This window comes from Equus caballus, chromosome 17, assembly GCF_041296265.1.
Source record: "Equus caballus isolate H_3958 breed thoroughbred chromosome 17, TB-T2T, whole genome shotgun sequence".
NCBI lineage: Eukaryota > Metazoa > Chordata > Mammalia > Perissodactyla > Equidae > Equus > Equus caballus.
The window spans coordinates 39,199,215-39,215,434 of NC_091700.1; the positions used below are offsets into that span (position 1 = coordinate 39,199,215).

General features: G+C 41.0%; 2 protein-coding genes across 3 annotated transcripts in view; one reads left to right on the forward strand and one right to left on the reverse strand.

Annotated features, from left to right (window-relative positions):
• Positions 1-16,220, forward strand: part of LOC138918381 (mitochondrial ornithine transporter 1-like) — a 139,371-nt gene that overhangs the window by 93,072 nt on the left and 30,079 nt on the right. Inside the window, exon 4 of one of the 2 annotated variants that reach the window (XM_070239646.1) lies at positions 9,833-13,101. The exons of the other annotated variant lie outside the window; for it this stretch is intronic. Coding sequence (XP_070095747.1) covers positions 9,833-9,843 — 11 coding nt within the window. The 3' untranslated portion in view covers positions 9,844-13,101. Of the gene's footprint in view, positions 1-9,832; positions 13,102-16,220 lie in introns of those variants that run through there. 2 annotated transcript variants of the gene reach the window in all.
• LOC138918370 (phosphatidylinositol 3,4,5-trisphosphate 3-phosphatase TPTE2-like) overlaps positions 1-16,220 on the reverse strand; it is a 159,338-nt gene that overhangs the window by 83,048 nt on the left and 60,070 nt on the right. The window contains exons 22-25 of the mRNA XM_070239622.1: positions 10,295-10,342; positions 9,358-9,411; positions 3,249-3,296; positions 2,312-2,365 (exon numbers count right to left, since the gene is read on the reverse strand). Of these exons, the coding sequence (XP_070095723.1) occupies positions 2,312-2,365; positions 3,249-3,296; positions 9,358-9,411; positions 10,295-10,342 (204 nt within the window). The remainder of the gene's footprint in view (positions 1-2,311; positions 2,366-3,248; positions 3,297-9,357; positions 9,412-10,294; positions 10,343-16,220) is intronic.

Sequence of the window (16,220 nt, forward strand, 5' to 3'; positions counted from 1 at the left end):
AGGAGTTGGCGGGGAGAAGGATGAATAGGCGGAGCACAAAGGATTTTTAGGGCAGTGAAAATACTCCATCGTTATGAAACTCTAATGACAGATTCATGTCATTCTACTTTTATCCAAACCCATAGAATGTATGACACCAAGAGTGAGTCGCAATGTAAACCATAAATCAGATAATATTCTATTATGGCTTTCATTTTCCAATTCTGGTAATCGTATTATGGTTACGGAAGTGAAAATTTTCTGATTTTGATCACTGTGCTGTGGTTAGGTGTCCCTGAAGGTAGAAAAATAAAACTGAAATATTCAGGAGTAAAGGGTATGTGGTCTGCATTTTCTCTCTAATGATTCAGGAATAGAGCCTAAGTGTGTAGGAAGGTGTGTGTCACGTGTGTGTCTATCAAACATCTTCTGCCTCAACTCACATAAAAATCAGATCTAGATACAGGTATATTGAGAGAGAGAGCTCTTTCTAAGTGTATATCTATATCTAAACGTATTTTCTTTCTCTCTCTCTCTTTCTATATATATCTATAGATCGATAAATAGATAGATAGATAGATTTATGTCTATATACCTACATATCCATATGATGGGAGTAACAAAGGAAATGTGACAAAATGTTAACAATTGGAAAAGTAAGTAAAGGGTATACTGGAGCTTTTGGAACCATTTGCGAGAAATTTCTGTATGTGTTGGAATATTGTTCAGTCTTAAAAAGAAATGAAATTCGGACACATGCTGCAACATGGATTGACTTTGAGGGCATTGTGCTAAATGAAATAACTAGTCACAAGAAGACAAATTTTGCATGATTCCACTGACATGACATACCTAGAGTAGTCAAACTCACAGAGACAGAAGGTAGAATGGTGGTTGCCAAGAGCTTGGGAAAGGGGCAACGGGGAGAGTAGTTTAATGTGTACAGAGTTTCAGTTTTGCAAGACGAGAAGAGTTCTGCAGGTTGGCTGCACAACAATATGAAGGTACCTAACGCTACAGAATGGCACACTTAAAAATGCTGAAGATGATCTATTTTAGGTTACATGCATTTACCACAATTTAGAAATCTGCGTAAGTTTCGAATTCTTACAATGGAAAAAGTGTTTCAAAAATAGCTCTCCTGGTGCTTGTTCTGGTGAAAATGAGATTGGGGAAAAAAGGAGATAGTACAAAAAAGCTGACGTTGCAAAACCAAAAATTTTCTGTCTCAACTCATCCTACATTCAACCTATTCTCCCAAGGAAACTTGAAAGTGCATTTAGAACAATGCCCCTTATTGAGTCTATGTCTTGATTTGCTCTGTCAACCTCCTGACTAAAGACTCAAAGGGCTATCTTCACTGGGTCTCTCCACACTCTGTCTGGAGTCGGCTCCCTGTTTTGTGGTCAGCTCTCACTCTTCTCAGCATTCACGTGGGAGAGGGAACATCGAGCTGCACAGACTCTCCAGCCCTTAAAAGCCCATATAGCGGCAGAGACAACATACCCTCTCCTCATCCCAGACATCACCCCTAAAGATGTCCACATACCTGGGAATGCACAGTCTAGGAGTGCATCTCTAGAAGAGCCTACCTCTCTAGAAAGCTACATTTGGTAGGTCTACGGTTCACGATTGGAGTTTGTATTGTTTGTAGAGCCTCAAGCATGACCCCTCATTGCCTTGCCAGTGCTACTAGGATTGAGCCAAAACCATTCAGCAGAGCCTACAATGCCCTTCAAAACCTGGCCCTGCCAGCCCTCATCCTTGTGGCGCACCTCTCTCCCCTCAATCCTGTTCTCCAGTCCTGACCTCCTTTTATTTCCTCCCAAGAGCCATATGCCTTCCAACACTGCTCAATGACGTCAGAAAAAGAAGTGAGAGGTATAAGGACTGGACAGGAAAAATGAAAATTATCGCTGTGTTCAGATGACATGACTAAGTACCCGGAAAATTTTTGTTCCATCTAATAAGCACTTAAATGGTATTTATTACGTGCCAGACATCGTCCTAAGTGTTTAACACTTATTTGGTCCTCATAACAAATCATCACGGAGCCTGGAGAGTTGTTCTATGTTAACGTAAACACCAAGAAATGCAACAACCTGTCATTTGAGATTTCCTACATGGGACAGTGATGTGACCAACTTATTTGAAGAAGGATTCTGTGAATCTAAGAATATGATAAACATGACTTAGCTCAGTGGATCCGAAATTTTAGAAAAGATCTTAGAATCATTGTCCAGAATACTCCGCATTCCCATGGATAATGCCGCGTCTGCATTTCACTCATTCTCTCTCTCTCTCTCTCTCTCTCTCTGAGTATATACGTCACCTTTTGTTGGTGGTTCCATCACAGATTACTTCTGTCAGTTCATCGGGGTCATTTCTAAAGAATTAAAAGCATATATGATCAGACTCCTAGTGACTTCATAGAGTTACACTCTTGTTTGCAATTAGTTACAAGTAGTCTTCAAGTGGTAAACTGGTTGAACCCTAAAAACTTATGTGGATGTTAGTTATTTGGAAACTAGTATTTTAATCTTCCCTAGAAATAGGGCTTTCTATAGTTGTAACGAAGATCTTCGGCCGGTCAAAAAGCCTAATGAATGAAGATATTGAAATACAATTCTTCACTACTGAACCTTACTCTCACGTGTAATTGCATCGAGGTTGAATTTAGCTCAAAATTCAACTCCAGGTTGTAGGTACACATTTCCCCAGCTCCTCCTAATTTCCTGATCCTCAACACCCTCCACCACATCCTGACCCTTCATGTATCATGTATGTCTTTTCTGTTCCTCATACAGGGTTCAGATGACTGCAGGTCTGAGGCACGGGCTCCCTCCAGTATGACGGTGGCTTGGCATTCGGGACACCAGCTTTAGATGGTGGCAGAGCTCTGGAGGCTGACGAAAGGAGCCGAGGTCTGTTTAGCTCCATTCTCTTCTGCTGAGAGCTCCACTGCTCCCTCTCCACTGCTACCGTCTCCTTGCTCCAAATAGGATTCTCTCCTCTCCTGGCCCACTCTAGCAGAGTCTTACACACAGGCATTCTGAGAGTTTCCTCAAAGCTTTGGCTACTACTTTCTAAGGCTCACAAACAAACCGTGAGTAAGAAGTCTCCCTCTTCTGACTCCTCCTTCCTTTGGCCACCTAGGCCCAACAGGAAAGAAAGTTACCTACAGAAGCTTATAGTCTCTTATGGAAACCTGTTGTTGCCATCGATGCCCCCCATACCTTTCACCACTCAGATCACTCATGTCAACTCACCCCATCTTGTCACTGTTGCCAGACGACATTCGGGAAGAATCCATAACCCTGCCATAGAGTAAAAACCATGTACAAAAAATAGAGTCAGACATTTTGGAAGATAATCAGGTTCTTTTTCCCAACAGAATTGCAGCACACAAAAAGTAAAGTCACGAGGAAACACGACAGAAACAAAAGCATCCGTTTCAGGGTCCAGCACTGGAACCTCTGACACAGTTTCCGGGTTCTGTATGTGCGTGTGTGCGTGTCTGTGTGTCCCTGTGTGTATCCACTGGAAAGAGAATGAAGGGAACAAGGGAGACATAGCATTCATGATTACACCTCCTTCCTTCTTCACCATTTTGTTTCTCCTTCATGCACTCTGGAATCAATTTGGGAAACGTGAGAGGGATCTGAGTGTGTCGGGATGGGGAGGTGCATCCAAGTAAGAGCTAACACAGAGATATAGATAGAAAGAGAATACACAAGAACAATGAACACACAGTGTCAGGGCCTAGTCCCTGGTTGTTATCTGGTAGGAAAGAAACAAGTAGGAAGGTCAACGATGACCAAATGATGATTAAAAGATTTTCTGACCTGCGTGAAGACCATGCGTTTACAATGATTCTTTTTCTTTTTCTTTTTCTCTACAGTCCTCTCAGAAAACGTTATCTGGTTATATTATCCAAAATCAAGACTTGTCACCTCAAAACTGGCTTGGGTAATCTTTTCTCTATTTATCTTTTTCTTCATCTACAAAATAAGACACTTGCAAAATGCACTTTGAGTCTGTCACCTTCACAGTATCATGCTAATATTCAGCATTGCACAAATATTATTGATTTTTGGACAGCCTGCACTCTTCACCAAATTCTTTCAAATTTCATTAACTCTGTATCTGGCAACAATATACATTAGTACGTATATCTTAAAGTTCAAATACACTTAAAGGTTCTCATCAAAGTAACACACCCTGATAATTTCCAGAGAAATCATGGGTTCCTATCAAGACGCCAAATGGTACGGCATGTTGCATCCTCCTCCCAAAACTTCAGAAGTCTAAGGAACTATGCATTCCCAGAAATAACAAGAGTGACAACCCTGGGAAATGACAGAGGCCTGAAGGCTGTCTCTTAATTGGTGGGTAGCCTGGGGTTAGGGGCAGTGGGTGGCAGCCTTGAGGGGCTCAGTGTGAGGGAAAATTTTAAGGACCGTTCTTGCCTCTCCCCTGAGTTGCTTGGAAGCGATCACTTTCCTTTCTCAGCAGAAACAAGTAGCAACCACCCAGATGTAGCTAGGATAAAATTAGAGTAGCATTAGGTTAGCTGATGAAAGCAGGGAAGGGCTGAACAATCCTTGATCCTTCACTCCTCCACCTCCTCCGTCTCCCAAGCCCCAGGTGACAACCTCAAATGCCTCCTCAAATGCCGCTTTCCCCAAGAGCTCAAAGGTGACAGATCCTGACCACAGGAGTTGAGTGGTCACAGTGTTTCACGGTTTCTGAGACTGTCTGCGCCTGGGGCCATCACCTGCCCTCATATTAAACTTACTTAGAAAAACACACCTTAGGTCCTAGGTCTCAACAAAGGTGACTATATAATACAGCACCCAAGAGAGGACACTTCTGAGAGTGAAAAGGACACACTATTAATAATTATTCTGAGATAACAGCCACAGACTGAGATGGTCCCAAGCAAAACGTTAGCCCTTCTCTAATACAAGATGCCAGACAGAGTAGCCAACAGCCACAAGGAATGAAAGCTCACAAGTCAAAACAATTACATACCTGAGGAGTACAACGACTGAAAAAGAAATACAACAAAGTGAGCAACATAGACCATTTGAAGTAGAACTACTGGAACATACTGGAACATAAGCATGACAAATACACTTAAAGATACAAGGGAAGATGTTAGTAGCACGAAGTGACAATGAGAAAGCATAAGGAAAACCTCATGAGGAAATAGGTGTAAAAGGACGATTGTTAAAGACTTAAGTCATGGGATAAATAGCAGTGTGGATACATGAGAACAGCAAATTATTTAGACATGGAAAATGACATTGAGAAACTCTCCCAGAAAACAGAATAAAACAATAAAGTGAGAGAATATTTGAAAGAACAGCAGTGTGATATGGTGGGTAAAAAAAGACATCTAACATCTGAAATAAATGAAATCCAAGACATCTAAGATGAAAAAAAAAGAAAACAGAGAAGACGAAATATTCAAAAACTAATGAAGATAAATTTCACAAAGTTAAAGAAGGAAGTAAAAAATTATCTGTAAAGGATCCATGGAAATGAAGAGAAAATTCTAAAAGCTTCCAAAAAGAGCAAAGAAAATAAGAACAGACTGACACGATCTCTCTCCAGAGCAAACAGAACACATCTTGTTTGAGAGCACACAAGTGACATTTATGAAAACAGACAACATATTTGGACATAAACAAAGCATTAATAACGTGCACGGGAGCAATATCATATAGATTTTCTCTGACCGTATCGCAACTGCAATAGCTTTTTAAAAGTCAACATAATACCAAAGAAGAAAAAAGTTGAAGGACTGACATGAGCCAATGTCAAAATTCACTATAAAGCTACAGCAATCAAGACAGTGTGGTACTGGTGAAAGAACAGACAAATGGACCAAAGGAGCAGAACAGAGAGCCTAGAAATAGATGCCCGTTAACATACTCCACCGTTCTTTGACAAAGGAGCACAGACCATACAATGGAGCAAAGACAGTCTTATCAACGAATGGTGCTGGAAGAACTGGACATCCACGTGCGAGACAATGAACGTGCACATGGACCTTTACACCTTTACAAAACGGAAATCAAAATGCATTATAGACCCACATGTCAAAAGCAAAACTCTAGAATTCCTAGAAGACAATAACACGGAAGAAAACCGAGATGACCTCTTTAGAAACATGACTTTCTAGATGTGACAGCAAAATCAAGATCATGAAAGGAATAACCGATAAGCTGGACTTCATTAACATTTTAAACTGCTGCTCCACAAGACACAATGTCAAGAGGATAAAATCACAAGCCACAGACTGGGAGAAAATATTTGCAAAAGGCACAGTTGATAAAGGAATAACAAATATACAGATACGCAAAGAAATCTTAAAACTAAACAACAAGAACACGCACAACCAGATTAAAAAATGGGGCAAACAACTTAACAGACATCTGGCCAAAGAAGACATAAAAATGGCAACTAAGAGTACGAGACGATGCTCCACATCATATGGCTCCAGGGAAATGCAAATTGAACAACAATGAGATACCACTACACACCTGTTAGAATAGTCAAAACTATGGAACACTAACAACAGCAATTGCTGACAAGCATGTGGAGCAATGGAGACACTCATTCAGTATGGGTGGCAAGGCAAAACGGAACAGCCACTCTGGAAGGCAGTTTAGGGGTTTCTTACAAAACCAAGCATAACCCTTAACGTACGATCCAGCTTAACATACGCTCCTTGGTATTTACCCAAAGGAGTTCAAAACTTACACGCAGATGAAAACCTGCACACAAATGTTGATAGCAGCTTTACTCGTAATCGCCAAAAAGCGGAAGCAACCAAGATGTCCTGCACCAGATGAACGGATAAACAAACCGTGGTACATCTAGTCAACGGCATATTATTCAGCGCTAAAAAGCAACGAGCTATCAAGCTGTGAAAAGAAACCTTACATGCATGTTACTTTGTGAAAGAAGCCAATCTGAAAAGGTTGCATACTGTATGAGGCCAACTATATGACATTCTGGACGTGGCAAAATTGGGGCGACAGGAAGAGATCGGTGGTTGCCAGGAGTTGGCGGGGAGAAGGATGAATAGGCGGAGCACAAAGGATTTTTAGGGCAGTGAAAATACTCCATCGTTATGAAACTCTAATGACAGATTCATGTCATTCTACTTTTATCCAAACCCATAGAATGTATGACACCAAGAGTGAGTCGCAATGTAAACCATAAATCAGATAATATTCTATTATGGCTTTCATTTTCCAATTCTGGTAATCGTATTATGGTTACGGAAGTGAAAATTTTCTGATTTTGATCACTGTGCTGTGGTTAGGTGTCCCTGAAGGTAGAAAAATAAAACTGAAATATTCAGGAGTAAAGGGTATGTGGTCTGCATTTTCTCTCTAATGATTCAGGAATAGAGCCTAAGTGTGTAGGAAGGTGTGTGTCACGTGTGTGTCTATCAAACATCTTCTGCCTCAACTCACATTAAAATCAGGTCTAGATACAGGTATATTGAGAGAGAGAGCTCTTTCTATGTGTATATCTATATCTAAACGTATTTTCTTTCTCTCTCTCTCTTTCTATATATATCTATAGATCGATAAATAGATAGATAGATTTATGTCTATATACCTACATACCCATATGATGGGAGTAACAAAGGAAATGTGACAAAATGTTAACAATTGGAAAAGTAAGTAAAGGGTATACTGGAGCTTTTGGAACCATTTGCGAGAAATTTCTGTATGTGTTGGAATATTGTTCAGTCTTAAAAAGAAATGAAATTCGGACACATGCTGCAACATGGATTGACTTTGAGGGCATTGTGCTAAATGAAATAACTAGTCACAAGAAGACAAATTTTGCATGATTCCACTGACATGACATACCTAGAGTAGTCAAACTCACAGAGACAGAAGGTAGAATGGTGGTTGCCAAGAGCTTGGGAAAGGGGCAACGGGGAGAGTAGTTTAATGTGTACAGAGTTTCAGTTTTGCAAGACGAGAAGAGTTCTGCAGGTTGGCTGCACAACAATATGAAGGTACCTAACGCTACAGAATGGCACACTTAAAAATGCTGAAGATGATCTATTTTAGGTTACATGCATTTACCACAATTTAGAAATCTGCGTAAGTTTCGAATTCTTACAATGGAAAAAGTGTTTCAAAAATAGCTCTCCTGGTGCTTGTTCTGGTGAAAATGAGATTGGGGAAAAAAGGAGATAGTACAAAAAAGCTGACGTTGCAAAACCAAAAATTTTCTGTCTCAACTCATCCTACATTCAACCTATTCTCCCAAGGAAACTTGAAAGTGCATTTAGAACAATGCCCCTTATTGAGTCTATGTCTTGATTTGCTCTGTCAACCTCCTGACTAAAGACTCAAAGGGCTATCTTCACTGGGTCTCTCCACACTCTGTCTGGAGTCGGCTCCCTGTTTTGTGGTCAGCTCTCACTCTTCTCAGCATTCACGTGGGAGAGGGAACATCGAGCTGCACAGACTCTCCAGCCCTTAAAAGCCCATATAGCGGCAGAGACAACATACCCTCTCCTCATCCCAGACATCACCCCTAAAGATGTCCACATACCTGGGAATGCACAGTCTAGGAGTGCATCTCTAGAAGAGCCTACCTCTCTAGAAAGCTACATTTGGTAGGTCTACGGTTCACGATTGGAGTTTGTATTGTTTGTAGAGCCTCAAGCATGACCCCTCATTGCCTTGCCAGTGCTACTAGGATTGAGCCAAAACCATTCAGCAGAGCCTACAATGCCCTTCAAAACCTGGCCCTGCCAGCCCTCATCCTTGTGGCGCACCTCTCTCCCCTCAATCCTGTTCTCCAGTCCTGACCTCCTTTTATTTCCTCCCAAGAGCCATATGCCTTCCAACACTGCTCAATGACGTCAGAAAAAGAAGTGAGAGGTATAAGGACTGGACAGGAAAAATGAAAATTATCGCTGTGTTCAGATGACATGACTAAGTACCCGGAAAATTTTTGTTCCATCTAATAAGCACTTAAATGGTATTTATTACGTGCCAGACATCGTCCTAAGTGTTTAACACTTATTTGGTCCTCATAACAAATCATCACGGAGCCTGGAGAGTTGTTCTATGTTAACGTAAACACCAAGAAATGCAACAACCTGTCATTTGAGATTTCCTACATGGGACAGTGATGTGACCAACTTATTTGAAGAAGGATTCTGTGAATCTAAGAATATGATAAACATGACTTAGCTCAGTGGATCCGAAATTTTAGAAAAGATCTTAGAATCATTGTCCAGAATACTCCGCATTCCCATGGATAATGCCGCGTCTGCATTTCACTCATTCTCTCTCTCTCTCTCTCTCTCTCTCTGAGTATATACGTCACCTTTTGTTGGTGGTTCCATCACAGATTACTTCTGTCAGTTCATCGGGGTCATTTCTAAAGAATTAAAAGCATATATGATCAGACTCCTAGTGACTTCATAGAGTTACACTCTTGTTTGCAATTAGTTACAAGTAGTCTTCAAGTGGTAAACTGGTTGAACCCTAAAAACTTATGTGGATGTTAGTTATTTGGAAACTAGTATTTTAATCTTCCCTAGAAATAGGGCTTTCTATAGTTGTAACGAAGATCTTCGGCCGGTCAAAAAGCCTAATGAATGAAGATATTGAAATACAATTCTTCACTACTGAACCTTACTCTCACGTGTAATTGCATCGAGGTTGAATTTAGCTCAAAATTCAACTCCAGGTTGTAGGTACACATTTCCCCAGCTCCTCCTAATTTCCTGATCCTCAACACCCTCCACCACATCCTGACCCTTCATGTATCATGTATGTCTTTTCTGTTCCTCATACAGGGTTCAGATGACTGCAGGTCTGAGGCACGGGCTCCCTCCAGTATGACGGTGGCTTGGCATTCGGGACACCAGCTTTAGATGGTGGCAGAGCTCTGGAGGCTGACGAAAGGAGCCGAGGTCTGTTTAGCTCCATTCTCTTCTGCTGAGAGCTCCACTGCTCCCTCTCCACTGCTACCGTCTCCTTGCTCCAAATAGGATTCTCTCCTCTCCTGGCCCACTCTAGCAGAGTCTTACACACAGGCATTCTGAGAGTTTCCTCAAAGCTTTGGCTACTACTTTCTAAGGCTCACAAACAAACCGTGAGTAAGAAGTCTCCCTCTTATGACTCCTCCTTCCTTTGGCCACCTAGGCCCAACAGGAAAGAAAGTTACCTACAGAAGCTTATAGTCTCTTATGGAAACCTGTTGTTGCCATCGATGCCCCCCATACCTTTCACCACTCAGATCACTCATGTCAACTCACCCCATCTTGTCACTGTTGCCAGACGACATTCGGGAAGAATCCATAACCCTGCCATAGAGTAAAAACCATGTACAAAAAATAGAGTCAGACATTTTGGAAGATAATCAGGTTCTTTTTCCCAACAGAATTGCAGCACACAAAAAGTAAAGTCACGAGGAAACACGACAGAAACAAAAGCATCCGTTTCAGGGTCCAGCACTGGAACCTCTGACACAGTTTCCGGGTTCTGTATGTGCGTGTGTGCGTGTCTGTGTGTCCCTGTGTGTATCCACTGGAAAGAGAATGAAGGGAACAAGGGAGACATAGCATTCATGATTACACCTCCTTCCTTCTTCACCATTTTGTTTCTCCTTCATGCACTCTGGAATCAATTTGGGAAACGTGAGAGGGATCTGAGTGTGTCGGGATGGGGAGGTGCATCCAAGTAAGAGCTAACACAGAGATATAGATAGAAAGAGAATACACAAGAACAATGAACACACAGTGTCAGGGCCTAGTCCCTGGTTGTTATCTGGTAGGAAAGAAACAAGTAGGAAGGTCAACGATGACCAAATGATGATTAAAAGATTTTCTGACCTGCGTGAAGACCATGCGTTTACAATGATTCTTTTTCTTTTTCTTTTTCTCTACAGTCCTCTCAGAAAACGTTATCTGGTTATATTATCCAAAATCAAGACTTGTCACCTCAAAACTGGCTTGGGTAATCTTTTCTCTATTTATCTTTTTCTTCATCTACAAAATAAGACACTTGCAAAATGCACTTTGAGTCTGTCACCTTCACAGTATCATGCTAATATTCAGCATTGCACAAATATTATTGATTTTTGGACAGCCTGCACTCTTCACCAAATTCTTTCAAATTTCATTAACTCTGTATCTGGCAACAATATACATTAGTACGTATATCTTAAAGTTCAAATACACTTAAAGGTTCTCATCAAAGTAACACACCCTGATAATTTCCAGAGAAATCATGGGTTCCTATCAAGACGCCAAATGGTACGGCATGTTGCATCCTCCTCCCAAAACTTCAGAAGTCTAAGGAACTATGCATTCCCAGAAATAACAAGAGTGACAACCCTGGGAAATGACAGAGGCCTGAAGGCTGTCTCTTAATTGGTGGGTAGCCTGGGGTTAGGGGCAGTGGGTGGCAGCCTTGAGGGGCTCAGTGTGAGGGAAAATTTTAAGGACCGTTCTTGCCTCTCCCCTGAGTTGCTTGGAAGCGATCACTTTCCTTTCTCAGCAGAAACAAGTAGCAACCACCCAGATGTAGCTAGGATAAAATTAGAGTAGCATTAGGTTAGCTGATGAAAGCAGGGAAGGGCTGAACAATCCTTGATCCTTCACTCCTCCACCTCCTCCGTCTCCCAAGCCCCAGGTGACAACCTCAAATGCCTCCTCAAATGCCGCTTTCCCCAAGAGCTCAAAGGTGACAGATCCTGACCACAGGAGTTGAGTGGTCACAGTGTTTCACGGTTTCTGAGACTGTCTGCGCCTGGGGCCATCACCTGCCCTCATATTAAACTTACTTAGAAAAACACACCTTAGGTCCTAGGTCTCAACAAAGGTGACTATATAATACAGCACCCAAGAGAGGACACTTCTGAGAGTGAAAAGGACACACTATTAATAATTATTCTGAGATAACAGCCACAGACTGAGATGGTCCCAAGCAAAACGTTAGCCCTTCTCTAATACAAGATGCCAGACAGAGTAGCCAACAGCCACAAGGAATGAAAGCTCACAAGTCAAAACAATTACATACCTGAGGAGTACAACGACTGAAAAAGAAATACAACAAAGTGAGCAACATAGACCATTTGAAGTAGAACTACTGGAACATACTGGAACATAAGCATGACAAATACACTTAAAGATACAAGGGAAGATGTTAGTAGCACGAAGTGACAATGAGAAAGCATAAGGAAAACCTCATGAGGAAATAGGTGTAAAAGGACGATTGTTAAAGACTTAAGTCATGGGATAAATAGCAGTGTGGATACATGAGAACAGCAAATTATTTAGACATGGAAAATGACATTGAGAAACTCTCCCAGAAAACAGAATAAAACAATAAAGTGAGAGAATATTTGAAAGAACAGCAGTGTGATATGGTGGGTAAAAAAAGACATCTAACATCTGAAATAAATGAAATCCAAGACAACTAAGATGAAAAAAAAAGAAAACAGAGAAGACGAAATATTCAAAAACTAATGAAGATAAATTTCACAAAGTTAAAGAAGGAAGTAAAAAATTATCTGTAAAGGATCCATGGAAATGAAGAGAAAATTCTAAAAGCTTCCAAAAAGAGCAAAGAAAATAAGAACAGACTGACACGATCTCTCTCCAGAGCAAACAGAACACATCTTGTTTGAGAGCACACAAGTGACATTTATGAAAACAGACAACATATTTGGACATAAACAAAGCATTAATAACGTGCACGGGAGCAATATCATATAGATTTTCTCTGACCGTATCGCAACTGCAATAGCTTTTTAAAAGTCAACATAATACCAAAGAAGAAAAAAGTTGAAGGACTGACATGAGCCAATGTCAAAATTCACTATAAAGCTACAGCAATCAAGACAGTGTGGTACTGGTGAAAGAACAGACAAATGGACCAAAGGAGCAGAACAGAGAGCCTAGAAATAGATGCCCGTTAACATACTCCACCGTTCTTTGACAAAGGAGCACAGACCATACAATGGAGCAAAGACAGTCTTATCAACGAATGGTGCTGGAAGAACTGGACATCCACGTGCGAGACAATGAACGTGCACATGGACCTTTACACCTTTACAAAACGGAAATCAAAATGCATTATAGACCCACATGTCAAAAGCAAAACTCTAGAATTCCTAGAAGACAATAACACGGAAGAAAACCGAGATGACCTCTTTAGAAACATGACTTTCTAGATGTGACAGCAAAATCAAGATCATGAAAGGAATAACCGATAAGCTGGACTTCATTAACATTTTAAACTGCTGCTCCACAAGACACAATGTCAAGAGGATAAAATCACAAGCCACAGACTGGGAGAAAATATTTGCAAAAGGCACAGTTGATAAAGGAATAACAAATATACAGATACGCAAAGAAATCTTAAAACTAAACAACAAGAACACGCACAACCAGATTAAAAAATGGGGCAAACAACTTAACAGACATCTGGCCAAAGAAGACATAAAAATGGCAACTAAGAGTACGAGACGATGCTCCACATCATATGGCTCCAGGGAAATGCAAATTGAACAACAATGAGATACCACTACACACCTGTTAGAATAGTCAAAACTATGGAACACTAACAACAGCAATTGCTGACAAGCATGTGGAGCAATGGAGACACTCATTCAGTATGGGTGGCAAGGCAAAACGGAACAGCCACTCTGGAAGGCAGTTTAGGGGTTTCTTACAAAACCAAGCATAACCCTTAACGTACGATCCAGCTTAACATACGCTCCTTGGTATTTACCCAAAGGAGTTCAAAACTTACACGCAGATGAAAACCTGCACACAAATGTTGATAGCAGCTTTACTCGTAATCGCCAAAAAGCGGAAGCAACCAAGATGTCCTGCACCAGATGAACGGATAAACAAACCGTGGTACATCTAGTCAACGGCATATTATTCAGCGCTAAAAAGCAACGAGCTATCAAGCTGTGAAAAGAAACCTTACATGCATGTTACTTTGTGAAAGAAGCCAATCTGAAAAGGTTGCATACTGTATGAGGCCAACTATATGACATTCTGGACGTGGCAAAATTGGGGCGACAGGAAGAGATCGGTGGTTGCCAGGAGTTGGCGGGGAGAAGGATGAATAGGCGGAGCACAAAGGATTTTTAGGGCAGTGAAAATACTCCATCGTTATGAAACTCTAATGACAGATTCATGTCATTCTACTTTTATCCAAACCCATAGAATGTATGACACCAAGAGTGAGTCGCAATGTAAACCATAAATCAGATAATATTCTATTATGGCTTTCATTTTCCAATTCTGGTAATCGTATTATGGTTACGGAAGTGAAAATTTTCTGATTTTGATCACTGTGCTGTGGTTAGGTGTCCCTGAAGGTAGAAAAATAAAACTGAAATATTCAGGAGTAAAGGGTATGTGGTCTGCATTTTCTCTCTAATGATTCAGGAATAGAGCCTAAGTGTGTAGGAAGGTGTGTGTCACGTGTGTGTCTATCAAACATCTTCTGCCTCAACTCACATTAAAATCAGGTCTAGATACAGGTATATTGAGAGAGAGAGCTCTTTCTATGTGTATATCTATATCTAAACGTATTTTCTTTCTCTCTCTCTCTTTCTATATATATCTATAGATCGATAAATAGATAGATAGATAGATTTATGTCTATATACCTACATACCCATATGATGGGAGTAACAAAGGAAATGTGACAAAATGTTAACAATTGGAAAAGTAAGTAAAGGGTATACTGGAGCTTTTGGAACCATTTGCGAGAAATTTCTGTATGTGTTGGAATATTGTTCAGTCTTAAAAAGAAATGAAATTCGGACACACGCTGCAACATGGATTGACTTTGAGGGCATTGTGCTAAATGAAATAACTAGTCACAAGAAGACAAATTTTGCATGATTCCACTGACATGACATACCTAGAGTAGTCAAACTCACAGAGACAGAAGGTAGAATGGTGGTTGCCAAGAGCTTGGGAAAGGGGCAACGGGGAGAGTAGTTTAATGTGTACAGAGTTTCAGTTTTGCAAGACGAGAAGAGTTCTGCAGGTTGGCTGCACAACAATATGAAGGTACCTAACGCTACAGAATGGCACACTTAAAAATGCTGAAGATGATCTATTTTAGGTTACATGCATTTACCACAATTTAGAAATCTGCGTAAGTTTCGAATTCTTACAATGGAAAAAGTGTTTCAAAAATAGCTCTCCTGGTGCTTGTTCTGGTGAAAATGAGATTGGGGAAAAAAGGAGATAGTACAAAAAAGCTGACGTTGCAAAACCAAAAATTTTCTGTCTCAACTCATCCTACATTCAACCTATTCTCCCAAGGAAACTTGAAAGTGCATTTAGAACAATGCCCCTTATTGAGTCTATGTCTTGATTTGCTCTGTCAACCTCCTGACTAAAGACTCAAAGGGCTATCTTCACTGGGTCTCTCCACACTCTGTCTGGAGTCGGCTCCCTGTTTTGTGGTCAGCTCTCACTCTTCTCAGCATTCACGTGGGAGAGGGAACATCGAGCTGCACAGACTCTCCAGCCCTTAAAAGCCCATATAGCGGCAGAGACAACATACCCTCTCCTCATCCCAGACATCACCCCTAAAGATGTCCACATACCTGGGAATGCACAGTCTAGGAGTGCATCTCTAGAAGAGCCTACCTCTCTAGAAAGCTACATTTGGTAGGTCTACGGTTCACGATTGGAGTTTGTATTGTTTGTAGAGCCTCAAGCATGACCCCTCATTGCCTTGCCAGTGCTACTAGGATTGAGCCAAAACCATTCAGCAGAGCCTACAATGCCCTTCAAAACCTGGCCCTGCCAGCCCTCATCCTTGTGGCGCACCTCTCTCCCCTCAATCCTGTTCTCCAGTCCTGACCTCCTTTTATTTCCTCCCAAGAGCCATATGCCTTCCAACACTGCTCAATGACGTCAGAAAAAGAAGTGAGAGGTATAAGGACTGGACAGGAAAAATGAAAATTATCGCTGTGTTCAGATGACATGACTAAGTACCCGGAAAATTTTTGTTCCATCTAATAAGCACTTAAATGGTATTTATTACGTGCCAGACATCGTCCTAAGTGTTTAACACTTATTTGGTCCTCATAACAAATCATCACGGAGCCTGGAGAGTTGTTCTATGTTAACGTAAACACCAAGAAATGCAACAACCTGTCATTTGAGATTTCCTACATGGGACAGTGATGTGACCAAC